At 47.3% G+C, this 26809-nt stretch overlaps 1 protein-coding gene across 3 annotated transcripts in view; it reads right to left on the reverse strand.

The window, feature by feature from the left end:
- Positions 1-1735: 1735 nt before the first annotated feature.
- Ccdc93 (coiled-coil domain containing 93) overlaps positions 1736-26809 on the reverse strand; it is an 85918-nt gene continuing 60844 nt past the window's right edge. For 2 of the 3 annotated variants that reach the window (XM_045149329.1, XM_004659731.2), the window contains exons 14-24: positions 24280-24353; positions 22119-22200; positions 21370-21429; positions 19464-19517; positions 18263-18325; positions 14691-14799; positions 13094-13176; positions 11009-11046; positions 10430-10514; positions 7605-7718; positions 1736-6647 (exon numbers count right to left, since the gene is read on the reverse strand). In XM_045149329.1, coding sequence (XP_045005264.1) covers positions 6594-6647; positions 7605-7718; positions 10430-10514; positions 11009-11046; positions 13094-13176; positions 14691-14799; positions 18263-18325; positions 19464-19517; positions 21370-21429; positions 22119-22200; positions 24280-24353 — 816 coding nt within the window. In that variant the 3' untranslated portion in view covers positions 1736-6593. The remainder of the gene's footprint in view (positions 6648-7604; positions 7719-10429; positions 10515-11008; positions 11047-13093; positions 13177-14690; positions 14800-18262; positions 18326-19463; positions 19518-21369; positions 21430-22118; positions 22201-24279; positions 24354-26809) is intronic. The other variant, XM_045149327.1, reaches the window with a different exon arrangement.

The raw sequence follows: 26809 nt of genomic DNA on the forward strand, positions 1-26809 counted from the left end.
TAAATGAAAAAAATTAAAAAAAAAAAAAGAAGTTCATTCATTCTTGGCCAGAGAATTCAATCTTGGCCACAGAGTTCAAGGCCAACTGGGGCTACATACATAAGAACACCTCCCCCACCCCATTACATAGGATGTCTTGCGAAGTATCACATTTCCATCTGGGTTACTACAGATTACTGGGTTCCTGCTTCTGTCCTGCAGTCAAGTCTCCAGAGGGAATCCCGTTAAAGACACTGTCCTCTCAACACCTTACAATACTGCCCCACAGTTCCCCTTGGTGTGCCTCAAACTTAACCTGTAATGTCTTCAGTTGCTATTTGTTTTGTTTAGAACCTTTCCCACCCTGTTGACTCCCTCCCAACAGACTGAGGCCTTTTCCCTAGCTTCTCAGTGTAATGCTGCAACCACCAGCAAAGCACCAGATCCTTTGTCCCTGCTTTATCCAGCATGGTGCTGAGGCCATAGATACTTACATGGTCATCCTGGATGCCTTCCTCTCTCTCCAGGGCCTCTAAGAGGGCAGCTTCTTGTGTGCCTTGCTCACTGGGTATTCTCAGTGTTTTAACAGAGTAGAAACCTCAAGTTTTTTTTTTGTTTTTTTTTTTGGTGTGTGTGTGTACATATAGATGCACACATGAGTGCATGTGCTTGCAGAAGCCAGAGGCTGATGTTGGTGTCTTCCTTCAGCACTCTTTATGTTACTGAGGCCGGAGCCCTCTCTGGAGCTCAGTAACGGATCCTGCTAGTCTAGCTAGCCAGCTTGCCCCAATGGTTCCATCTCTGCCTCCTGAGTGCGGGGGGTGACGAGGCGCTGTTGCTGCACCTGCCCAGTATTGATGTGGGTGCTGGAGATCTGAACTCCAGTCCTTGTGCTTTCACGGCAAGGGTCTTGTCCACTGAACAATCTTCCCACACCCAAAGCGCACGTGTTTCTTGGTTAACCTAATAGTTGACAATGTATTTTTTTTTTCTCATTGAACATGAACAGAGCAGCAATGGTTGAGTTGGTTCCGAAGCTCATCGTGATAAGAGCACCAGGACCTTTCATCTGTTCACGACGATGTCTCTTCTCATGGTCTTAGAGCAGCCGGCAGTGCTCAAACACTGGCTTTTCTTGCATGACGTAAGAACACACAACAGGAAGGACTTGCAGGTCTCCTGACGCATCTCTTGCAGATGTAGCGAGAGAGAAACTTTCCTGTTTCCCCCTACTGGCCACGACTGGGCTCCACACCTGTTTGTGTGTCAACGCTTAGGGGTTCTGAAACTTCCAGGTTGGGAAGTGTTGGGGATTCCTGTTCCAGTGCTGGACAAAGCAGAATTCTTCTGGTAAGGAAAAGGGGGTGACGAAGACCACCACAGAAGGCACCAGGCGGAACGGGCACAGCTGCTGGAGGACGGTAACAGCAGAGGCACTGTCTCTGTCACTTGCGCCCTCAGTCAGCAAACTGGTTACACTGTGATTCTCGAGACACAAACAGCCTGTAGTGGCTTCAGCATGTTCTCAGCACTCATCGGGTTCAGACCGCTCCTTGTCTGTCAGTCAGGCACACGCACAGTGACAGCAACCATCTCTCCCTTTCCTCAAAGCTCTGCCACCCAGGAGGGCAGCCCCTTCCCTGCCTCAGCGCTGCCCAGACCCAAGCAGAGTCTAGCTGCCCGAGATGGCTTTGCCTTCCTTAAGAAAACAGACTGACAGAGGCACAATCTTACCCCAGGTTTTTTGGAAACCAAATTAAATTTCAAAACTATTTATTTTTGAATAGATAATACATGTACATGGTACAAAATTCGAGAGTAAAAAAGGTATACGGTGAAAAGTCAACCCCACACGTCTTCCCATAGGCAACCAAGGCTGTTAGGTTGCCGTGTAAATTCCCAGAGACACTCCAGGCATGTGCAAGTAGACGTGTTATAGACATGTGTGAGCATATGTACACACACATATACATACACATATTTATTTTTCTCTATTCCAAACACTAGTATATCATGCACATTTTTCTTATCCCACCAAACCATGTGACCTGAAGATCATGTGACCATTCTATGGCAATATACATACAACAGTTCTGTTCCTTTAAAAATCTTCAAAATCCTCCCCTGTGGGGACTGGCCATAACCTTTTCACCATTCTGCTCTGATGGTAGTTGCCAATTTTTTTTGCTATTACAAATAATGCTTCAATAATAATCTTTGTACATAGTAAAATTCTTAGACATGGTATTGCTGGTACAAAAGGCTGTATGCTTGCACTTGTGGTATATATTATCCAACTTTCCAACAAAGAGGCTATGTAATTCACAGTTCTGCCAATGCTGCATCAAGTGTTGGTGCCCACAGCCTTATGACATCATCCCACACATTGATCTCAAGTGGCTGAGATGTACTTCTGCCTTCCAGTCACCCTAAGGTGAAACATCTGAAGCCCAAACATACTTTTGATCTTACGTGAGATAACTGCTCCCCTGCTACCATAATGGTCATCTCCAAAAGGTTTTCCTGCTGACAGGTTTGAAAACTGACCACTGTTCATCCCAACCTTCATTTTCCAAGACGTCCTCTTACGCTACTGAGTGGAACTGTTAGCCTGTTTTCAAACTAAGCATACAGTATGGTCAATCCAACCTTTGCTGCCACCAGGATGCAAGGGTGTGGACTGGACAGCTAATTTTCAATCAAGCAGAAATTCCTGATCTGCTTTGAGCCAGAAGCTGGGGACACCATGGTGAGGTGGGCAAGGTCCCCTGCTGCTGCTGCCCTTACACATTCCAGAGGGCAGGTGGATTCCTTGAAAAGGACTGAGACATTCAAGTAGGGACATGTGCCACTAGACAGGTAGCAGGGATGGGGAGACTAACTTCTAATAGGACATGGAGGCCATTACAAAAGGGGCTTGTATATGGATTAGGTAGTCACAGAAACTCTCTGCCCATGATGTTGGAGGGGACACGGGAGGAAGAAAAATCCATGGAGTTTGACTCATGGAAACGGTTGTAGGCTGATGTGATACAGATTCTCATGGTATCAAATACAATGCATACAAGGTGCTAAATTCCCCTCCAGCTCGCATGCAGTGTATTTACTGTGGCCAGCGGGAATATAGCATTCATTTTTATTTATCATCTCAGCCCACCTCCATGTGCAGGAAGAAGGTACATTCAGAATGTTAAAGCCAGAGTGACAACATGGAGAGTTCTAAGACGCTGCAGTCATGACACTTCCTGTGGCCATACCCAGCCCTGGAGACAGATGATGACATTCATGTGACCAAGCCCTTCATTGTACTTTTCTTTCTTTTCTTTGTGACCAAAGACACCCAATTCCCTCTTAAACAAAGTGCACAATCAAAGATGATAATGGGGAGGCAGCAGAAATCCAGGAGGCATGGGCCTGGGGCTCAGCATCCAACTGCTGCTACAGGCAGGTCTGCTCTGCAGGAGACTGATCAAGAGCCCCTCAGGGTGATAATGCACTGGGAAGGGCACTTTGTGAGGTAGTAGGAGGGATGCAGTGCTCAAGGTCTCAGGAAATGTCAGAGAACAGCCTAGCAAAGAAAAAGACCTCCGACCTGCACCAGTGCATCTGCCTTCTGTCCACTGCCACACTCAGCAGACCTGGTGGGAGGGCTCTGTGGTCCTCATAAGAGCTACAAACCCGAACCATATCCGGCCAGAAGGTCAGACTCTAATGACTGCACACATGGCAAACCTGGATTTGGTTAAGAACACACCTTCTGACATGGCTGGTGCCTTTCCTAACCCTCTGCGCCTCCCCCTAGAGGTGTTGCTCAACCCCAGTTGACCACGAGCCCTAAACATGGGCCTGAAGATGACAACAGAATGTTCCAGCATCTCCCCAGGCCCCTCACCTCCATCTAATCTCCTGCCGTGCACAGTACTTGCTCTGTTTGGTTTAGGTCAGAGCAGCCAGATGCGCTATTGGAAGCATGTAGGAGACAAGGCAGTGGATGCAGAGACCAATGAGCACCAGAAGCCAGCCTTGTCAGCAGGTTCACTGCTCTGAACAGTCTCTTCCCTGGGGACGGAGTGGGGGGCATGGGTAGGGGGTAAGGATTCTGTTTTCCCAGAAAGCATACATTCAAAAACAAGGTCATCTAAGGATATTTTTCCCTTGCTTTTTCCTGGAAAAGTCTGTAGGCTCAGCGCATAATGCTGTATTATATCTGGGCACAGTTGGCTTGGCCTTAGGAAGTCACCCTCCAGTTTAATCCCCCAAGGGGCTTAGAGGCTACAGAGCACCCCTCTTAACCTATGGCCTGACTGCATAGCCCCTAACATTAGAATGACAAACACGTTGTCTATAGCTGCAGCTGTAGATGGTCTGAGGTAAACGTGGAATTCTCAAGACTGACCCCTGACAGCCTCATTCCAAGTGTGTTCAAACCACAATGACTATGGTCATGGTCTGTACTAGGCCTTAGAGATTAAAAAAATAAGGTATTCATCTATCTGTCTAGATACCAAAATAAAGCAAACTTCTGAGGAACATCCAAAATGAAGGTTCCCATTTCCAAAATCAATTATGTTTGCTTTGGATCAGTTGTGCCTTACCTTCCCAAACAGATAGGTGGACTCCTGTGCCCTCCAACCCTATCTGCTCCTGCTTCACTCTTCCTGTGGCCACACACTCAAGGAATCTTCTAAGTGCTCAGAGTTCAGTCAGCCAGTGGTGCACGTGTTGGCACCAGATAACATCAGAACCCACCAAAGTACCTAATGGGCCAGCTGAATTCAGCATGATTGTGTTTTGTAGCTCGTGTTTAACTTTACTGAGCTCTTTCACAATGTCCACATGACCCTGGCAGGGCCGAAAGCAAGTGGACAGGCACCCAGGGCCAGTTAGGAAGTGGGCTGGCCCAGGGGAGTGAGGGGCATTTCAGATGCTATGGCCGCTGTCCAGTCATACAGGCTCCACAGGCCCAGGCCCAGAGACTGACGGCACCAGCACCGCACCCGCACCCGCACCATTCCACTTGGGTGGAGGGTTTTTTTGTTTTTTTTTTTGTGAGCCCAGGTTGACCTCTGACTCCCTATCTAATAGTCAAGATGACCTTGAACTTTCAGTCCTTCTGCTTCTACCTCCTGAGTGCTGGACTGCAGCTGTACGCCACTACCACACCTGGTTTATGTGGTGCTAGGGGTGGAAAAGAGCCTTGTGCATGCTGGACGAGCACTCTGAGCACACACTTGGGCCCCTTTTAATGTTGTAGATCTAAGTTCTTTTTTTTTTGTAGGGGGGGGGGCTTTTACAAGGCAGGGTCTCACTGTATCACCTGGCTGGCCTTGAACTCATGGCGATCCTCCAACCTCAGCCTCTCAAGTGCTGGAACTAAAAGCATGTGCTATCACATCTGCCTCTAAGCTCATGAGGAAACTAGAAATGAATCATGTTTCTCGGGCTGAACCCAATATCCCACTTGCTTGACATGTTCAAGGTTTTATGTTTTATGTCTTAACCTGCTGGCTGGACCCCGGTGCACAAGCATCACACAGAAAGGAGTAGAAACCTTACGGCCGAGTTGCCAGGGTCCTGGAGTCAGAGCAGGAGCTCTGTTCACTTTCGACTGCTCAGCTCCAGAGAACAAAGCTGACCCCTCAGTCAAGGCCCTTCAGAGTCTGGCTTCAGTCACCTCTCTGGCCTGATCCCAGAGCTGCCTCATCCATGAAGCTCTCCTACCCTCTGAATATTATCTGTCCTCAGCAACTGCTCATGTCTTTCCCTGGGCATGCCCTGACAGCCACAAACAGTGTGTGCCTCTCCTGGCTCACACTTAGACCTACACCATGGTACAGGAACATGGGATGATGCATTTCCAATGAGGGGTACAAGAGGCCATCTCTTCATTTGCCTTGAGAGATAACCAAGATACAAAAAGGTAAGATTCTCATAGAAGTGTCCTCAACAGGAGGCCCATCTACAATGTTATGGCAAAGAGAACTTAAGCAGCTTGCAGGGTTGAAGAGGTAACACTGAGCTGTTATTCAAATTGCTCTAGATTCAGCCAAGCCTGCAGATTGGCCCCTGAGAAGCCAGAACAAAAGGCACAATGGCAGGTGCAGTGCCCAAGTGACCAAAATACACAGGCGTCTTCTGCTTACTGAAGGAGATCTCAGGTGGCTACATCTGCTCTCTGGTCCCTTGTTAGTTACCTGAGGGACAGGGACTGTTCTATAACTCACTGGCTTTCTCTCACTGCTTATTTCTCAGCCACTGCTCAATTAATACTTGCTGAACAGAACAATCCTTTATTCACAGGGCCCATACAAATATAGGTACCTTCATAAATGCTACATTACTGGAGAAATAAAAATCTAATGAACAAAGTCAGTACTGCCCTCGTTTCTTCGCAGGATTTTGGGTATTATCCAAGCCTCAGTGTTGACACTTTCTGAGCTCCATCAGCCAAAACTAGCAGAGACGAAATGTAAGCATATGGAAGAAAGAAAACATTCAGTGAGTTGAAATTAATACATTTGCATCTCTCTGCTGCCCCTTTAAAAACTGCTTCATGATCTCGTAGTTGACACATGGTTAAAGAAATCAATGACATACAGAGATGGTGGAAACCTTCAGGAGGCCTTGGCTTTCACCTTGGACAGCAGCAGCTCATTCTTGCGGCCCTCCTGGAAAAGAGTATAGAGAGAGGTGGTGACAACGTTGGCCATCAGTACCACAGCACTCCCCACCACATCACATTGTCCTTCCTCCCAGTCTCCAGCCACTCTAACCTAGTCGCCCAGCATGGGGCCACAGCATAGTGGAACTCCATGGTGATTGAATGTTATTGTCAAAATACTTGGTGTCTCAGCTGCCAAACTGAAGACTGCATGAAAGGACTTTCTGAAACCTCCAAGGGGAGAAAAGCAGAACGCAGACCCTTAGCTGCCAGTGGACCTTCTGGGGTGAGAAGTGAGAAGGGGCCTTGGGGATAGCACCCTTAAGAGAAAGGCAGCCCAAGTGTATGTAGCTGCCAAACACTTTGAGAAGTTCTTTCTCTAACTGTGAAGGCTGAGTATTCTCTTGGATCACAGTGTAGGACTCAGAGAAACAGCAGGCTGTTTTGGGCTGAAGGTATGAGGTGGTGACATTAAGAGACCAGTAAGCCCCCATCACCACCTTCAATACCTGCAGTGACGTTGGAGCTGTGGCAGAAAAGTTGCAGGCTTTGGGATGCGGACACACCGGTTACCAACTATCCTTTTCTCAAGATATTTCTTGTAGCCCAGGCCAGCCCTGCAGTGTAGCTGAGCATGACTTTGAACTTCTGATCCTAAATCCTCTACCCCCTCAGTGACAGATAACAGGCAAACACCACCAACTGAACTACATTCCTAGGCCCCTATTTATGCATTCAATGTACTTTATAACTGTTAGGAAAATGAAAAGAATGATTTGATGTTTCTTCGAGCATCCAGGTAAAGTTCACAATTGCTGACACAGAACAATACAGTCTTCACCTACCTAGCTCCATGGCAACACTAGGCGATTACATGGCCTACCTGCCATCCTCACTGGAGACCACCTGGAGGTGAGCGTGCATTCCACACTAACCACACGCATCCTGCCCCACCTCCTCTTACCTCTTTGAACTCTTTCACAGTCTTAAAGTACAGCCTCTGCTTTTCTAGCAGTTCCAGGTACTGGTCATTCAACTGGTCTCTTCTCATTTTGTTCTCTTGTTTCTTCTTTTCCATCTGTTGGAAACATTTTAGCAAGTATTGGGTGGTAAGAAAGCACTCTGACAGAAACCACTGGTGATGTCCAACAGGCAGCCGTTCATAGCATTTCCCATGTATTTCCTCCCAGTACTTCCCTTCTATAAATGATTTCTGAGATTGACTGATTTTTTTGTGTGTAATATTACGCAGGAGTGCCATAATTTATCCAGCGATTCAACTGTTGTTGAGCATTAGATTGAGTGCATTTCCTTGTCATCACAGACAACTTCTCAATGGCTAGATGATGCTTTCCCCCAGAGGATATTTGGTAATGACTGCAAGTGGCTGTGTCACACTGTGAGGGAGATTTGCTGGTGATACTGCTAAATACCCTGTAAGGCACAAGAATGGCCCACAGCAAAGATTACCTGTCCCAGAACACCAACTGTGTTGTGAGGAACCTTGATGTTAGTAACTGTGTGCCATACAGTAAACCTGCATGTTGCAGGGCTGAGGAAATGGCTCAGTGGACAGAGCTTGCTGTACCAGCATGGTGTCGAAGACACATCAAGCAAGGATGGACAGGTCAGATCCTGGGTGGGCACAGTGGCCTGCCTGTAATCCCAGTGGTTGAGAGGTGAAACTGGGGGTGGGGGAGGGGTCCCTGGAGTAAACTGGATAGCTAGACTAGCTGAACTGGTTTATGCTCTGGGTTCAATTAAGAGATTCTGCCTCAGTAAAAATACACAGCAACTGGAAGACACCTGATTTCAATCCCTTGCATTCACATGCACACATGCACACCCACATGCTTACGAACATGCATACCACACACATACACACAAACTGCATATTGCCTTCTTATTCATTATGACTATTTCCATACTATAAGCTATGCACCATTCCCTTACAATCACTGTTTATTTGCCCATCCTTCTACGGGAAGACAACAAAGGTTGTTTAGGATTCAGACCTCACACAGGGACTGCATGTTAAGTTTAAGAGACCGTCCTTCCTAAGGCAGCCAGAAGCTTATACAATGATAACCACTGAATGAGCGCCTACAGACAGCAACACATCCCACGTCCCTGCGGTTACAGTGGGTGTTTTAGGGACTGGGACCAACCAAGCTTATAACAAATACCTGACATTCCAGTTCTCAAGAGCACGTGTGTGTGTGTGCGCGTGTGTATGGGGGTGGGGTGGGGGGGGGAGGGTGCTGAGTTTTTCAGCCTGGAAGGTCAGGGGCTCTCAGGAGTGGCACCTGGGCAGAGCTGGCAGTGGTTCATGCCGTGTGCTTGGAAGATAAAGGCAAAAGAGCAGCTGGCCAGGAAGTGAAGAGAGGGTGCCTGTACAGAGCAGGAGAAGTTGCAAAGGCTGCTGTGCTTGGCTTCATGATTTTGAAATGGAATTTAAATGAGTAAGCACAGATCAGGGGCAAAATGGCCACACCGGCTCAGTCATTCTCTCTACTCTTCCCACAGGAAGGGCCTTCTTGACCTCAAAGGTGAAATGCAACCTGGTATCCTAGAGATCTACCCAACATCGTTGTGTCTGTTTATTAAAAAGAACCCCCCCCCCCCAATAAAAAGGCATCACCCTTCCCAACCCACCATTCCTGCAATGGTGCTATTCAAGTTAAGTGCCGTGGAAAAAATGACAAAGACTGATTCCACTCAGTACTAGTCAACAATCTTTCTGGAAACCTCTTTGAGCACTGGGTTTAGAATCCACTGACTGAATTCCCTGATTCACCATGCACCAGACACTGTTAGCCATAGAGGACACAGAAGTGAGGAGTCATTCCTTCAGGATTCCCAAGAGCTGCAGGCTCCGCCTCGTGGGATGCAGAGACCCCACCCATGCACCTTCCTTCTGGGCCAGCAGCGAGGTGCCCAAGGTGGAGCTGGAAGTGTTCTTTGCTCTGAGCAAGGGTAGCTGTCTGACCAGCAGTGGCATAGCAGACATGTCCTGCCTTGTTGACATGTGGGTGGCTGCACACTTTGGGCAGCCAGGTTCCTCTACCTACCCCCTAGATCTTCCAGTGGGGTGCCAGCGGTTCTACTCTGTACTGAGTGGGGTTCTGCGGTTGGACAGTGGGAGAAATCGTGCTTCTCACTGGTAAGAGTTCCAGTAAGTATTTTCACCTCTGTGTCATCTCATTGGAGGAATAAATTGGGAGTAATGTTGGATCCAAGGACAGGAGATTTTAACCTTCAGCTCATGCCTGTGTGGCGAGGTAAGACAGCATGAATACCTGGTTGTCTTTCCTCAGTGGTTTTGTATGATGCCTGGACTTACGGTCAGTTCTGTCATGGGCTCACATCAATAGAGCACTCTGTCCCGAGATTCTCAGAGAAAATACCTAAAATCCTTATAAGACTTTACTCTGGACTTTGAGGACCACTTGGGTCTGAAAAGTAGTTTTTTAATATGTATGTGCATGGTGTTTTTATACATGTGAATGCTTATGTGTGTGTATGGGGGGAGGTGCCTGTGCATGTAGGTGTGCGTGGAGGCCAGAGTCAAGTGTCTTCCTCAATTGCTCTCAACTGTACTGAGACAGGGTCTCCCTTGAACCCAGAGCTTGCCAACTCAGCTCATGTAGCTAGCTGTCTTGCATCTGTCTCCCCCATGCTGAGCTTACAGGCAGGAGCCCTGCCTGTTGCACGTGGACAGGCAATAGACACTTCCGAGGCCTCCTCACCACCGCCATACTGTGACACTACAGAGGAGGTCCAGTTCACCTTCATCCTGCTTTGCTTAATTCCCTCGACGATCTGTTCCATCTGTCGCAAAAACTGGTCCCGGGAAGCAGGGGAGGCCATGGCTCTGAAGAGAACCCAGCAGAGTGTTAGCAAAGGCAGCAGCTGAAGGCACAGTCTATACCCAGGCTGTATCTCAACAGCATCCAGTGGACTCATGGGGCCATCTGGAGGCTCAAGCACTTAAGGGTTCTAAACTTCTGTGGAGAGCAAGAACAACTGGCCTGCCTGATCTAATTAACAAATATATCATTCTGTTGTTTCTCATTCTCTCCACAACATTCTTAAACTATATTTTCTTAGCATAAAATAAAATGTGACTAGAAATAACACAAATATTATTTACCTTGAATTAGGGCATGTACTCGAATTCAATTTGGTTTTCAAGTATATGAGGTTTGGGAGAAATTGTTTAGAACTTGCGGACATAGGTTAAGAATTCTAACCCTGACTGGAGTAGTCTGGGCTGTGGCTAGCAGTAGGATGAGGTGACTGAGTAATTTCCTGATGTGCCTCACCCCCACCCCTCACCTCCAACTCCACAGAGGGATGGCTACTTACTGTGAGAAATTCTCATGAATTGAGTTAAGCAGGCTAATCTGGGGAAGTGAAAAAAGACACACACACACACAAACAAAATTCTGTAAGTAAAAGGCTGAAAGATCCCCATACTACCAGTTATTGAAAGTTTGCCTTAGAAAGGAATACATCTGTTATTTGTATAAAGTAACATATGAAACAAAAACAACATGTTATTAGCCCCTTAGTTTTCCTCAGGAAATGCACCCCATTTCCTCAAGGAGGCTGCTTGTTCTACAATGCATTACCAAGCAATGGAGAAAAGAGCCCTACTGCCAATGGGCAGGCCACTAGTAGGAGGGGATCTTGGGACAAACGACCATCACAGCACATGTAGACCTTCCCAAGCACCACCCTTTACTTTCTGGGCTATCAGCTGAGGGAGACAGAGAACATCATGACCATCCTTCCATCCCTGGATCTGCTCACCAACGTGGCCAGCTGCCAGGTGGCTCTGGGAGCTTCTGAGGAAACACATCCTTTGGGTTCCCCTTCCCATGAAGACCCTCAGCTCCTATAGCAGGACTCTCTGATATGCTCACTTGACACAGTAATAGGAAAGGATCAGTTGTTTGGAGTCCAGGAGCTCAGGTCTCCTTGGTTATGCACCTCATTAACCTATTAGCTTAGGATGAAAGTGGTTGCCAAGCCTGGACTTCAAGTTCTTACAATGTGGAAATGGTACTGATACCTTGGAAACTTCAGAAAAGGGGTGTTTTTTCAGGCATATATGGTGTGTGTGTGTATATATATATATATGTGTGCTTGTGTGTGGGGTAAGGGTGCTGTGGAGGCCAGAGGCCGACACTGCACTCAGTCAGCCTTCCCTTTATTTAGAGAACCAGGGTCTCTCCCTAAACCTAGATCTCTAATGGTTTGCTTAGTGTAGCACCACATCCAGCTTCTCCTGGAGACTCACCTGTCTCTGCCTTCTCAGTGTTGGGACTGTAGGCGCAAGCCATCACACCACAGTTATGTGGGTGCTGGGGATCCAAATCAGGGCCTCATGCTCACAGGGCAAGTGCTTCACTGACTGAGCCAGCACCTCACTTTTCTTCTTCTTTTTTAGGACATTGCCTTACTGTGTAACCAGATTAGCTTCAGGCTCACTATGCAGGTTGGTCTCAAATTTGCAATTCTCTTGCCTCAAAGATCCCAACTATGAATGTGTACCATCAAGCCCAGTTTTCAACAGAGGTTTTAAAAAAAATATTTGTTTGAGATGAAGAGACAAAGTAAGGGCATGCCAGATCCTCCTGCCACTGCAAACAAACTTGGGACAAGATGGAGGTATACCTGTGCCCATGCCCACAACTTGTCCCTGCTCTGCTCTTGTCTGTCCTATGATGAAATGCTGTTTCATGAAAGCCATGAGCAAACTGTGGTGGTTTGAATAGATGGCCCCAAATATATTCAGTTTTTTATTTGTTTGTACTTTGCATCTGCAGCCACCTGGCTGGAGGCAACGTCACTGGGTGGATCACAGGTGTGGTGGTAGATTTCAGATTTCAATCTAAAGGTATGCAAAGTGTGCCTAGCTAGAGTTCCTGAAGTGTGCTTGGCTTTTTGGCTTGTGCTGCTCTCTCTGTCTGTTTGGTCCTGTGAAGGCAGGCCAGCTTCTTCTGCCATTATGGAACTTCCCCTGGATCTATAAGCTTCAATAAATCCCTTCCTCCATAACTGTGCCTGGTCTGGAAGTTCATCTCAGCGAACCTGAAGCTGCCTGATACACAAGGCATCCTCTAGGTCTGCCTCCTTCATCAGGTTCTCCTTTAAATTTCCAGCTGTCTTCTCTAGCTCCAGCATCTGCTGTTTCTTGTCATGATGGCCTTTCTCACATGGTGCCACAGAACAGGCACCCGCCAGCCTCTCTTCACAGCAGACAGGAGCTCCCAGGGAGCCTTGTGCTCTTCTAACCCTGAGTCCAGCACTGGCATAAGACAGGCATGCTCTCTCTACCTAAAACAAATGCCTTCATCCTAGGGACCAAGGCCACTTGAATGCCTTGGAGCCAAAAAACACAAATAATCGCTAGCTAAGTTAGTTTCTTTCCATAAAGGTTCTCACCTCTTTTTCCAGATACACCTTTTTATCATCCAGGGTGTTGTACAAAGTGAAGAACTGCTTGGTTTCTTTGTGCACTGCTGAGACTGTAAGTGAAAAGACATCATCAGGCGAGTAATAAACAGAGATCATATAGCTCTGAACATTACTCTGCTCCCCCATGAGGCACATGCCAGGACTGTGTGCAAATGAAAACATCTTGGAAGCTTTTACAACTGAGGCCAATTAAATGTTTGCAGGGGGCCCCAGGTGCTCATACTACATAGCTGGTGTAAACTGCTGCCATAAATGACTGAGTCATTCTTCTCTCCCTGGTTTAAGAATTGTGTGATAAAAAAAAAAAATACTGATGATGCTTTTGTTTTTAACACAACCACTTTAAAATGGCTTTGGTGTAAGCATATAAAAAAGACTAACATGTGAAACTCACTCAGGAAATACACAGATGCAAGGTATCACCATTGAACATCTTCAAGCAGACAGAGAAAAGTACTGGGAAAGATTTAACTCATGGTGAAAACTATTTTCTGCTGAAAATTGTTAGCATTAATTCTTGCCTTAGATTGCTGAGAACTCTCAAAGTTTGGGCAGGTGGCACAGGATCTAGGAAGTTTGACCTGGGCAAGGGCACAGCTCGAACTTAAACCAAGAACCAAGGAGCTGGGGAAGTGCCAAGTGGGAACTGCAAGGCACTGATTCTCTGGACTTGAAGACTGGCCAAGACACAGGTGCAGAGGGCTGGGCACTGGGTGATAGGGAAGATGGGCTGGATGGTGGGCACATACAGATGGGGCAAGACTCTGAACAGAGTACCTCAGGGAGTTTGAAGATACCTGAGAAGTTGATCATTTTTGTCTGAGGAGATGGTCACCGAGCAATGAGAGCAGCAGTCTTGATGTCTAGATGGATAATGGGGGGAGGGGGCCATACCCTCTTCTGCCTTCTCATGGGCAGCAGCTCTTCATCCTATCTCCTTTCCTTCTTATAAACTAATAAAGTCTAAACTTTACCCTTGGTCTATGGATTTCAATTCCTTGAATTCATAAGACATGAATCTGGGGATTGGCAGGGAACCCAAAATTCCAGTTTCACACTGGTGCACTGGCTGGGAATGTCAGAGGGTACATATTCCTCTGTCTTCCTCCAGGCAGGAGGCATGATCTATTCCATCTCCCAGCTCTTTGTCTTCTCTGCAACATTCTTAGGTGTGGGAACTGAGCATATTTGAAAATCTGGCGGCTGGAAGATTTGGGAAATTTCTGTGGAAGACAGGCGAAGGGCACATGAGAGTCTGTAGGGAATATGTGGCTGGAGATGTTGGGGTCATGATGCTCCCTCAACAAGTCTGCATGAGCTCAAGAGATGGCTCCATGAATGATTAGAATAAGAGCTGGTCAAAAGCTTAAAAGGACTAGCGAGTGTGCAGAAAGGACAGACATGGGGTGGCTCTCAGGGCTGTCACCCAGTCCTGATGATGAAGTGAGGCCATTTCCCAACAAGGTGAAGCATGCTCTGATAGATGCTGAGTCATGCCCTGGTGGACAGAACCCCTCACCTCCCGTCCCAACCCAGCTCCATTGTGTGTGGTCAATGCACCTACTCTGACGGTATAGTTCAATAAATCGCTTCTGGTACTGTATTAGCTCAGCTCGGCTGGGCACTTCATCAATCTTGCGATGCAAAATGGCTATTTCTCGATTTCTTCGAGCCTAAATGCAAAGGGAGGGAAGGGGAGAAGAACAAAATGGGTAAAAGCCCTCACTTACTCTCTGGGAGACAAAAATAGTGTTCCTCTTCCGTGTGAAGCCCAGCCACATGGCCTAGAATGCACACATTATTACACTGCTGTCTTGAGGTCCTCATGTGAGATTTCAAATGGCTTTTCTATCAACACACAGACAGGTAACTGACTTGAACGATTGAAGAGATCAGGGAAAAGGAACTGGAGGCAGGAACTTAAGCGCTTCTCAGATGACAGACCTCATGCTATCTTGCACATTCCAAATTTCTTAGCCTGTATGAAAGCCTACAACTTAATTGTCAAGTGTCCTCCCATGGGCTGGGGAACAATTCTACTAGCTGCTCAGGGAGACACACTTACTGCCTGGGCATGGACAGAGTGTGGTGTGGCCCAAGAAACTGCCACCACAGGGGCAAGTCCCTCAATGCCCATGTCCAGTTCTCAAAACTTGGTGGGCTTTGAACATTGCTTTTCCCTCCTGTTTTCTGGTTGCCTCTACTCCTCTGGCCTACGTTCATCATAACTGCAGGGGTACAACTCCTATTCACACGGAAACAAAGCCTCTAGGTGGAATATCGCTCACTAGCTCTTGCAATCAAACCCCAATCAGATGACTGCAGTCTGGCTAGCAGGATACATGCACTTCTCTTTTAGGCCATTGTGGTAGTTTGAATAGATGCCCCCAATATATTCAGTGTTTTACTAGTTTGTAGTTTTGGATCTGCAGCCACCTGGCTGGAGGCAATGTCACTGGGTGGATCTTAAGGTGTGATTGTGGGTTTCAGATTTCAATCTAAAGACATGAAAAGTGTGCCTAGCTGGAATTCTAAAAGTGTGCTGTGGCTTTTGGCTACTCTCTCTGCTTGGTCCTGTGAAGGCAGGCCAGCTTATTCTGCCATTATGGAACTTCCCCTGGATTTGTAAGCTTCAATAAATCCCTTCTTCCATAGCTGTGCCTGGTTTGGACATTCATATCAGCGAACCTGAAGTTGTCTGCCAAAGCCATCATATTCCTTTTGAGTGCTAGGGCACTTACTACCATTTTCCCTGTGGGAATCTTATAACCATTTCATCTTTCCTTAAGTATTTTATTTATTTATGAGACAGAGAGACTGGACACACCAGGGCCTCCAGCCACTGCAAACAAACTCCAGACACATATGCCACTTGTGCATCTGGCTTATGTGGGTACTGGGGAATTGAACCTGGGTTCTTAGGCTTCACAGAAAAGTACCCTCACTGCTAAACCATCCCTCTAGCCCCTTCTTATTTTATCTTTAAATTTGTGTGTATGCATAGGTGCGCCTGTGCCACCACACACATGGAGGTCAGAGGACAACCTTGGGGTGTTGGTCCTCTCTTTCTACCTTCTTTGAGATAGGGTCTTTCTTGTAGTCTTGCCACTAGGAGGCCAACATAGCTGTCCAGCAGGCTTCAGGATTCTCTTGACTCCATTTGTTGTGGGCATGTCAGGATTACAGTCATATGCAATGCACTGCATTTGTTTTGTGGCTGGCTTAACAAGGATGCTAATGATCCAATTTGAGTCAGTAGGCTGCTGGAAGAAATACCTTTAAGTGCTGAGCCATCTCCCCAGCCCTGACTCCATGTTTTTATTGTACCTTTAACCCTTCCCTACCATTGGCTTCTTCTCATCAGCATTTAATTACACTTGTCCTTTCTTTCAAAATGGCGGGAGGGCTGGGGAAATGCCTCAGCAGTTAAAAATACTTGCTTGCAAAGCCTGACACCCAGGTTCAATTCCCCAGAACCCACATAAAGCCAGATGCACAAAGTGGCACAGGAACCTGGAGTTCATCTGCAATGGCTAAAATGCTCACTCAGCAAAGTGCTTACTTCGCAAGCATGAGGCTCTGAGATTGATTTCCGGAACCTGTATTAAAAAAGAAAAAAAAAAGTGTGGGGGCACACACTCACATTCCAGTGCTGGGAAGGAAGTGACAGGCCAGCCAGTCTAGCCTGACTGGTGAGCTCCAGCTCATGAGAGACCCTGGCTCAAGAGAAAGGTGGATAGCATTCCTAAGGATGACACCTGAGGTTGCTCTCTGGCCTCCACATGTATGCACGTACACCCACCAACCCAAGAGCATTAAAAAGTCCTTTGACCCTCATCACCTTTCAGCCATCAGCCTCTACCTTTATCCTTTCTCAGCACCTCACTGAGAGCCAGTACACCTGAACTCCTTCCATCTTTCAACCCACGGCTCCCGGGCTTCTCCCCAGTGGCCCACTGAGTGGTGTACACCAACATTCCTGCAGACCTGCTCAGGGACACAGTCAGTGGACAGGTCTCAGCTTCTAGCTTTTCCCACTCCTAACACTTCCTCTCCTCTCACTTAGCGTCCATCAGCAGTCCTTGCTTCCCCTCCTGTTATGGGCTCAGAGTCGTCTCAGGGGCTCATCCCTTCTTCTTGGCCTGGATTTCAGCATTAAACTGTGGCCACGTGTGGCGATTTGATTCATGTGTTCCCCCCATAAACTTAGGTGTTCTGACTGCTGGGTTCCCAGCTATGAGAGATTTGGAAATTAACGCCTCCTGGCGGCAGTGTGTTGTTGGGGGCGGGCTTATGGATATTATAGCTAGCTTCCTTCCCCTTGCCAGTGTTTGGCACACTCTCCTGTTGCTATTGTCCACCTTATGTGGGCCAGGGGGTGATGTCCACCCTCTGCTCATGCCATCATTTCCCCCTGCCATTATGGAGCTTCCCCTGGAGTCTGTAAGCCAAAATAAACCTTTCCCCCCCGCCCACAAGCTGTTCATGGTCAGGTGATTTCTACCAGCAGTGTGACCCTGACTGCAAAACCAGGTATGAGGGTGCATACCTGTATTGCCAGCGCTTGGGAGATGGAGGCAGAATTATTGTGGATATGAAGCCACCAGCATCAACTATGTAGAGAGTGTGAGGCTAAGCTGGACTATAAAAGATGCAGTTTCAAAAACAAACAAAAAATTTGAAGTGCAAAAATCATGTGATTTGAGTCTCTATGAGCCAGGTACTGGCAATGTAATAAATTTACAACTGCAATTCCAACTTTGTCCTTAGTTTTAGGGCTGGCTTTACAACCTCCCATGCCACTCCCCAAGTTTCTAATTATTAAGAAAGCTAGGAAGGGTGTGTCAAAGGACAAGAACTAGAATCTGACTTTTGCTTCTAAAACTCACCCGCAGCTTGCCTTTGAGTAAGTACTTGGCTTGTTCTCAGCTACTTTCTTTCATAAAGAGAATGACAGGACAGTAATAACACTAATCCCGCCCCTGGGGTGAAGGTTGCTACACTGACAAAGCCACACAGGACTCTGAGCAGCAGCTTGGGTTGGCCTGGGCTGGGCAGCAGGCACTTTGGAGCAGCTCCCTGCTGGGGCTCCGGCTCCATCACAGCAAGATGGGCCTTGTTTTTGTTTTCACTCACCTGTAGTAAACGGATCTTGTAAAGTTTCTCTTTCTCCAGATTGTACCGTCTGTCTAAGTCTTCCTAAAACGAAAAAAAAAAAAAAAAGACTACAATTACTGGAAATGGAAAACTTTTACCCCACCCGCTTTTTTTTGAGGTAGGGGCTCACTCTACCCCAGGCTGACCTGGAATTTACTCCATAGTCTCAGGATGGCCTTGCTCTCACAGAGATCCTCCCACCGCTGCCTCCCGAGTCCCGTGACTAAAGGTGTGCACCACCACACCCAGAAACTTTCACTTTTTAAAAAATATTTTTATTTGCAGCTAGAAAGGGAAAATGCACATGGTAGTACCCCTTGCCACTGCAAATAAACTATGTGCATGTGCCACTTTGTGCATTTGGTTTTACTTGGGCACTAGGGAGTCTAACCAGGACCGTCAGACTTGCAAGCAAGTACCTTTGCCAACTGAGCCATCTCTCCAACCCCAACTTTCACTTTTTGATGAAGTCTTTAGAAGTTTCATATGTCTTAGCATGTGGGGCCATCCTGACTCCCCCAAGTTTAGGCTCCAGGCAGGTCCAACTTCCCAACACAGCACTTAAAGAGTTTCCCTGCTTCTCCCCGCAGCCTCTTCTCTTCCTTTGCCCTGCTCCTGGCTTGCTAACATGTTACGAGCACTGGTTTGAGCACTGGTTTAACGCCACAAACTAGAGCCTGTCAAGTAAATCCTACAGCTGGTGAGCCAAGTCTCTCTCGCTCTCTCTGCCTGGTTTTTATATTTTGTAATTGTGTGTGTGACTTGGGCTGGCAGGTTAATAGGCAAGTGCCTTTAACCACCAAGCCATCTCCCTAGCCTTCTTCCTAGTTATTTATTTAGTTTTGTTTTTCAAGGTAGGGTCTTACTCTAGCCCAGGCTGACCTGGAATTCACTATGTAGTCTCGGTGGCCTCAAGCTCACAGCAATTCTCCTACTTCTGCCTCCCGAGTGCTGGGATTAAAGGTGTGCGCCACCATGCCCAGCCTTCCTAGTTTTGTAAGTAAGGTCAGAATAGTCATGTTCATGAATCTCTAGTCAGTATGGCTTGTGAGTGGCTGGCAAAGCTTTGTGGACTTTACAGCAGGCACAAGAAGCTGTGAGGTGAAGACAGAAAGCTGGGCTATGTGTGCTTTAAGGTCACAAGCCCATGGGTGAGTCCCAGGGATGAATGGGTACTTACACTGTGAGTCATGGCAGAGGTCAGGGAACCCTGTGGCTCTTCACTGGAGAGAGTCTGAAAGGATGGAAACATAGTCAGAAAAGGGTTGGACAGAGTAGAGGCTGAGGGTCTTGGGAAGTCGGGACGTTGAGGAGTGACCACACAGCTGAAGTGTGCTCAGTGCTTGCTCAGCGTGTCTGCAGAGTGAACAAAACACCTTGCTCATGAAGCACAGGCTGCAGATTCTTCTCCAAAGCCTGCCAAGTTCTCCCTGGATGAGCTCAACTATGAGTGTGAGAATCCTTTAGGAGGATGTGAGAGGGAAATACACTTGTGCACTCTGAGGCAGGACGAGTTGGAGCTCATGCCTCACACCTGGAAGGTAGCCCGTGCTGAAGTCCTAGCTCTGCTGCTTAGCAGAGTCTAGCACACAAGAGGGGAGTCATGTGACCTGTCTGAAGTGAGCGAGGCAGCCTCTCTAAGACCTGGCTTTCTGCCTGGGGCCAGCAGTGTCCTATGCAGACCGGAGGGGTAAGAGGAAAGTACAAGGGCCAGCAGTGGGACATCCACTCCCATGTTTACAAGGCCAAGGTGAAGTCAATCAGTGAGTTATGGAGCTACAACTAGCATTGACCACACCAGAATACAAATGCCCTGAGCCAGTAAGCTTTGAACGAAGTATACTAATGGAAAACAAAGTGCCAGATATAAGCAGGTCCTGGCCTGGAGTGAGAGGCTCTGCCTCAAAAAAGCTTAAAAGGAGCCAGGTGTGGTGGCGCACGCCTTTAATCCTAGCACTAGGGAGGTGGAGGTAGGAGGATTGCTATGAGTTTGAGGCCAGCCTGAGACTATATTGTGAATTCCAGGACAGTCTGGGATCGAGAGAGACCCCACCTCAAAATACAAAACAAACCAAAAAAGCTAAAAAGAAAAAAAAATACATAAAAAGAAAGGTAGGTGGGTTTGGGGACATAGCTCAGTGGTGTTACACTTGCCTAGCACATGCATTGCCCAGGGCACTGAAATAAAATCATTCAAGGGATCCTTACAGTCTTACTTGGTGAGAGAAGCAGACTTTTTATTTTTTTAACACCCAGTGGAAATTCCCAACAGCTCTCCTGAAGAACTCCTGCAGTCCTTAGGCTGACTGAGGGCCAGCACTGCTCTCCTCTCTCGTGTTCAGTCCTCACCGTGACTGAAGCCCACCACTTCTTTCTCTTTTGTGTTATTCCTTGCTACCTTCTGGGAGGGCATATTAGCAGGCAGGAGTGAACGAGAAAGTGGGTCACGTGGTTAAAAACTCAAGGCACAGGCTGTGTAGGAGACTGAGCTCGGGCACTTCTTCAGTGGAGGGAGAGGTGAGAGCGCTGGGCCTGGGCTGTCCCTTCCAAACCCTGTGCTGCCTTTCCCCAGCCAGAAGAGAAGGCACACAGACGGAGGCTGAGGCAACCATGGGGGATATGGAGAGTAGAGGCCTGGGTCTAGGAGAGCTGCAGTCCCTTTTGGCAAACTGCTGGTTGTTCCTTTAGGCAATGCTGATTCCTACAGAACTGACACATTGCCATCTTGTAGGAGCAGCTGTGGTGACCAGCAGGAGACCTCCAGGATGAGGAGGCCTATTACCACCCCATGGTGGAGGGCTCTTCTTAGAAATTATGTAGGAGACAATGACTGGAACAGGGCTATTCAGTGATGTAACTGCCTGTGTCACCCAGGGACTTCCTGTGGCACAGCTGTCTGTAAATCACCCACCCTCCTATAAGAAACCCCAGCAAACTCTGGTTCACCAAGCTGGGCTGGACGGCATTCTTTCTTTGGTCTGTCTGTGCCTCTGGCTGTAGTGAACTTGCTAGCTTAGATCTCCCCACCACGCCAAATGAACTGCACAAATCCCTGGAGAAGGTTCTGAGGACTGATAAGACTTTACCTTTTTGTCTCTCTCAGCTTTCAAGTTCTCAATCTCCTGCTGCAGCCGCCCCATCTCCTCCTTGAAAAACAACAGTAATGTTCACCGACTTAACTATCCAACCACTACTTGAAGAGTAAGTCCCCCTTCCACTTTTTGAGCCAGGGAAGAAGCCAATCAGGGGCCAAATGCTCTGCTGCTCCCCAGAGAGCCCGACAACTGTTTCCAGAAAGGGACGGGCAGCTATCCTCAGTCACCACCAGGGATGAAACCAGCTCCAACCAAGCTCGGCTCATTCCTCTCCCCAACAGGCCTTGGCCTTACCCACCTGTCCGTCCATCATATCTGGGGCTGGGTCACACCAATATCTACCTCCTCCACTTGCCACCAACTCCCACCCCACCCTAAGATCCAGCAGGTCAATGGGGGGCGATCACACAGAACTTACTGGGCCTTACTTCCTGCCTCCTCTGAGCCTGTCAGCCCCATCATTAGAGTGACAGTCACACACATGACAGTCATACATCTCAGACTTTCAGAATGATCATTATCTTTACAAACACCACTGGACAACAAAAAGTGATATACTTCCCCCATCTTTTAAGACTTTTTCTTAAGACGTACGTAAATCAGACAACAGTGTGCCGAGAACACTCTCCGCTTTGGGGCTGACAGGTACCGCTCTCCCTCCCCGGCACACTGCTGGCTGAGGTGGCTTTCTATACCGCTTTGGACAGTGTGTGTCAGCGGCGCAGGGGAGGGAGACTTACTCGGCAGTGTGCTTTGAACTCCTGCTCCTGACTTTTCAGATTCTCATTCATGGCCACCAGCGCTCTCAGGTTCTGCAGAAGGCTAACAAGAAAATGACACACAGCAAGTCATTATGCTTTTATGAAGCACGGTGAAAACTACAGCCTAGCTTAAAAGGGCTCCTTTCTAATTACCTTTGTTTTCCCCGAGAGTGTCTAATGGGTTCTCCACAAATGGTAATGACTTCCATTTAACTGACATTATTATTCATTTATATCCTCAAGACCATCAGATGACCCAAACAAACATGACAGATTCTAAAATTAAAATGTTAATTGTGGAAACATTGGCGAGTTTCAATAGTACTGGATATATTGAATAAGAGCAATTATTTTAGCCGTATTGAGGGAACACATACTATTGAAAACCGTTTTTAATGTCCTTTCTGACAGGGTAACAAGTTGCCTAAGGCCATAAAAAGTGCTAATTTAAGAATAAAAATGTCGAGCTGAGTGTGGTGGCGCACGCCTTTAATCCCAGCACTCGGGAGGCAGAGGTAGGAGGATTGCCATGAGTTTGAGGCCACCCTGAGACTCCATAGTGAATTCCAGGTCAGCCTGAGCTAGAGTGAGACCCTACCTCATAAAACCAAACTAACTAACTAACTAACTAAATAAATAAATAAATAAAATGTCTAATCTGTCAACACTTTGCTTCATATCATAAAAAAAGTTTCTAATTCCAGATCTGAGGGTTCTTTCTGCTAAATAAAAGTCCATCATGCCAGGACTGCTCATTCTGTGCTGGAAGCTTTTTATGTCACAGCTGTACTGCAATGCGCAGCATCTAGGAGAGTCCCCAACCAGACAGTTCAGTGCTTAGAAGGTCACCCTCATGTTAAGTGAGTGTCCATTGAAACTACAAATTTTGCTTTGGGGAAACCAAAAGGGGGGTGGGGAGATGACTCAGTCAGTAAAGTGCTTGTGCAAGCGTGAGGACCTGAGTTTGGATTCCTGGCACCCGCACGAAAGCTGGAAGTAGTGGCGCATGCCTATAATCACAGCGAGGGGGGGGGGGGACAGGAATCCTTGAGGCTTGCTGATTAGCTAGTGGAGCCAAATTGATGGGTTCTAGGTTCAGTGGGAAACCATCTGAAAGAATAAGGTAGAGGCTGAAGACACCTGACGTTAACCCTTGGCCTCCACATGTATACATACATGACCCTGGACATGTGTGCCCATACACATGCTGACAAAAAAAAATAAAAAAGGAGAGATGGTTGAAATCAGGTTGCTAAAAAACTGGTGAGAGGGGCCGGAAGATGGCTCACAGAGCTTGCTTGCAAAGTCTGCCAGCCCCGGTGCAATTCCCAACTGGTAAGAGGGGCCGGGAAGACAGCTCACAGTCAACGGTGCTTGCTTGCAAAGCCTTCTGGCCCCAGCGCACTTCCTAAGCCATCCATGGTTCACCTGAAGTAGCAAGAGGCCTTGCTCTCAAGTACAAATATATAAATAAATAAAAACTTAAAGACAAACTGTTCCCTGGGGATATTGTCCCACTGCTTTTTAAAAATTTATTGACAATTTTAATACATGAATTTATTTAACTACAATTTCCTCCCATTACGTCTCGTTACTCCTCCTTACTTTCCACTGAACCCCTTCTTCCTCTCAACTAGTCCTTTTTCTACCGATGATTTTATTCTGTGTGTGGGTGTGACCCACTGAGTTGACTTAGGGTTACCTGCATGAGCATGGCTGGGGGTTTTTACTGGAGCGCAGACACTCACCAGTTGCTGCTCCACTGAAGAAAGTATTGTCCCTTCCCCTAGCAACCATTAGTGGCAGCAACCCGGCATGGAGGGGTAGCAGCCTCATGCCTTCCTCCACCGCGCTCCACTGTTTTTAAACAGAGAAAAACGAAACACGCTGCTCTGGTTACAAGGGAAGCCGAGCGTGTGTGTGCATGTGTGCGTGCGTGTCTGCGTGCGTGGTGGGGGAGAGGGCGTGATTCAGTGCAGCCCAAGCATTCAGGCAACAGTTGCCCGTTATTGGATAGGCATATGACATTAACCGACCTGCAACAGAGCTATAACCCATGACCCCTGGCTGCTCTGTCCCTTGGTCACACAAATTAATCCACCAGATACTCCAATTACTTTTCTCAAAGGGAATGTGTCACCTCGGGTCAGCTGTGGATTCGATTTTCTCCAGGGCTGCCTGCTCTCTGTCCAGGTTCTCACTATGGTTCTTCAGCTGCAAAGAGAATGGAAAGAGATTCGCTGTAGAGATGGACAGGAGCAGGGAACAGGGCATGTTCCATGTCCTCCCTGGTCATGCATGAACCCCACTAAGAACAGATGGCTGAGCCCACCAGGTTTGGCTTTACACTGAGAAGAGAGACACGGCAGAGAGACGGGATGTGTGGTGGTTTGATTCAGGTGTCTCCCATCAACACAGGTGTTTGGAATGCTAGGTTCCCAGCTGAGTGAGATTTGGGAACTAACGTCTCCTGGAGGCAGTGTATTGTTGGGGGTGGGCTTATGGGTGCTAGCCAGTGTCCCCTGGCTGCTCATGCCATCATGTCCCCCGCCATCACGGTGCTTCCTCTAGAGTCTGTAAGCCAAAACAAACCTTGTTTTCCCTCCCCACAGGCTGCTCTTGTCGGGTGACCTCTGCCAGCAGTGCAAACCCGACTGCAACGGGGCAGCAGTGGAGAGGCAGCATGGAAAGGTCAAATCGGACTCTTCTAAACATTGTACTATACAAGGAAACCTGGCTTCAGATCACAGCAGTGAGTAGATGGAAAGACCACACTAACACTAAGCAGGTGTCTGGTATGTGACACAAGATAGGGGTCGTGAGAGAGAGCGAGCGAGCTGAGTTTAAACATCTCCATTATTGTCATAGCAGCCTCTTGAATGATTTCCCCTTCATTCTCGGAGGCAGGTGGTTTAGTGGGAAGGGAATAAGAGAGGGTAATGTGGGTGAATGGGATCAAAATTCATTATATACATATATGAAATTGTCGAAAATGAAAGAGCTAATGAAATGCATATTTTCTGCATAATATATAATACTTATATACATGTATATATCAAACACCACCATACAACAGAACACTATGTTACTATTTTTTGTTAAATACAGTAGCTGTTTTACAAGGATCTGTTAGCTTAAAAACAAGATGCAAAATCAATAGCACAGTAAGCTACTAAATAAAGAATATAATGGCTTATACAGTCATATGATCGATAAAAGGTTCAAAAGAGGGGCAGGAGAGATGACTCAGTGGTTAAGGTGCTTGCCTGCAAAGCCTAACAACATGGGTTCAATTCCCCAGTAACCAGGTAAAGCCAGATGCACAGAGGCATGTGTATCTGGAGTTCACTTGCAGTAGCTAGAAGCCTTGGTGTGTCCTCTCTTTCTCTCTCCCTGCTTACAAATAAATAATTTGAAAAAAAAAAGTTCAAAAGAGGGTCGAGGTGATGACTTGGCGGTTAAAAGCACTTGCTTGCAAAGCCTAATGGCCTGGATTGGATTTTCCAGAATCCACACAAAACCTGTGCACAAAGTGGCTCGTGCATCTGGAGTTTATCTGCTGCTACAGGAGGCCTTGGTACACCTACTCTCTCTGCTCACAAATACATACATACACACACACACACACACACACACACACACACACACACACACACACACACACATATATTGGTTTTCTGAGGTAGGGTCTCATGCTAGCTCAGGCTGACCTGGAATTCACTATGTAGTCTCAGGGTGTCCTTGAACTCACAGTGATTTTCCTACCTCTACCACTTGAATACTGGGATTAAAGGCGTGTACCACCATACCTTGCTTTTTGTAAAAAAAAAAAAAATATATATATATATATATTAAAGATTCAAAACAAACTGGCTACACTTACTTCCTTTGGAGGGGGTTAAGAGAGAGCTGGGGTATAAGAGTTCCCCTTTTGCACCACCTGAAGTTTTGAACAATGTGAATGTGTTACTTACTCAAACAAAACTAGGTTAAGAAAAGGTCTAATAGCTTGTAGGTAAAAATAGCAGTACAGCCATTTGTTGCAGCCACTCCTTCTTGCCTTCTGTGCCTAAATAATCCAGACTATTATTCTGTTGGTCCACTGATGTGGGTAACCTCGTGGGACAAGAGAGGGCTGGGCTAGGGAGGGGAGAGGACTCTGTGGCAAAACTCTTACCATGTTCCGATCCCCAGTATCCATGTTAAATGCTCAGTAGGTGTGGTGCCCCTCCTGTCACCCTGGCACTCAGGAGGTGGAGACAGGAGATCCCCAGGGAAACTGGCTAGACTAGCCACTCTGTGAACTTGAGGTTCAAATGGGAGACTCTGCCTTGATGAGGAAATGGGACAGCAGTGGAGGAAGATGGCTGACATTGATAGGGCTTGGGTACCCAAGCAACCTGCAAACCAATCCTGGTCCCCCACGGTATGGCTGTGGTGAGTGATTAGCACTGTATATCCACTGCTAAGGGTGTCCTCAGGCATATGACTACCTTACAAGATACGGATACCAGGATGTTCTGGCTCTCTCATCTCTTTCAGGTTGCCATAAAACAAGCTGGTCCGTGGATGGAGAAACTTTCTGCCAGGGACTAGGCAGCTTTTAAGGACAGAGCAGGAGTCACACTTTAATCCACATGGAGTGTCTTCACAGAACAGCTTAGTCTTTA

Source organism: Jaculus jaculus, chromosome 5, assembly GCF_020740685.1.
Source record: "Jaculus jaculus isolate mJacJac1 chromosome 5, mJacJac1.mat.Y.cur, whole genome shotgun sequence".
NCBI classification, from domain to species: Eukaryota; Metazoa; Chordata; class Mammalia; order Rodentia; family Dipodidae; genus Jaculus; species Jaculus jaculus.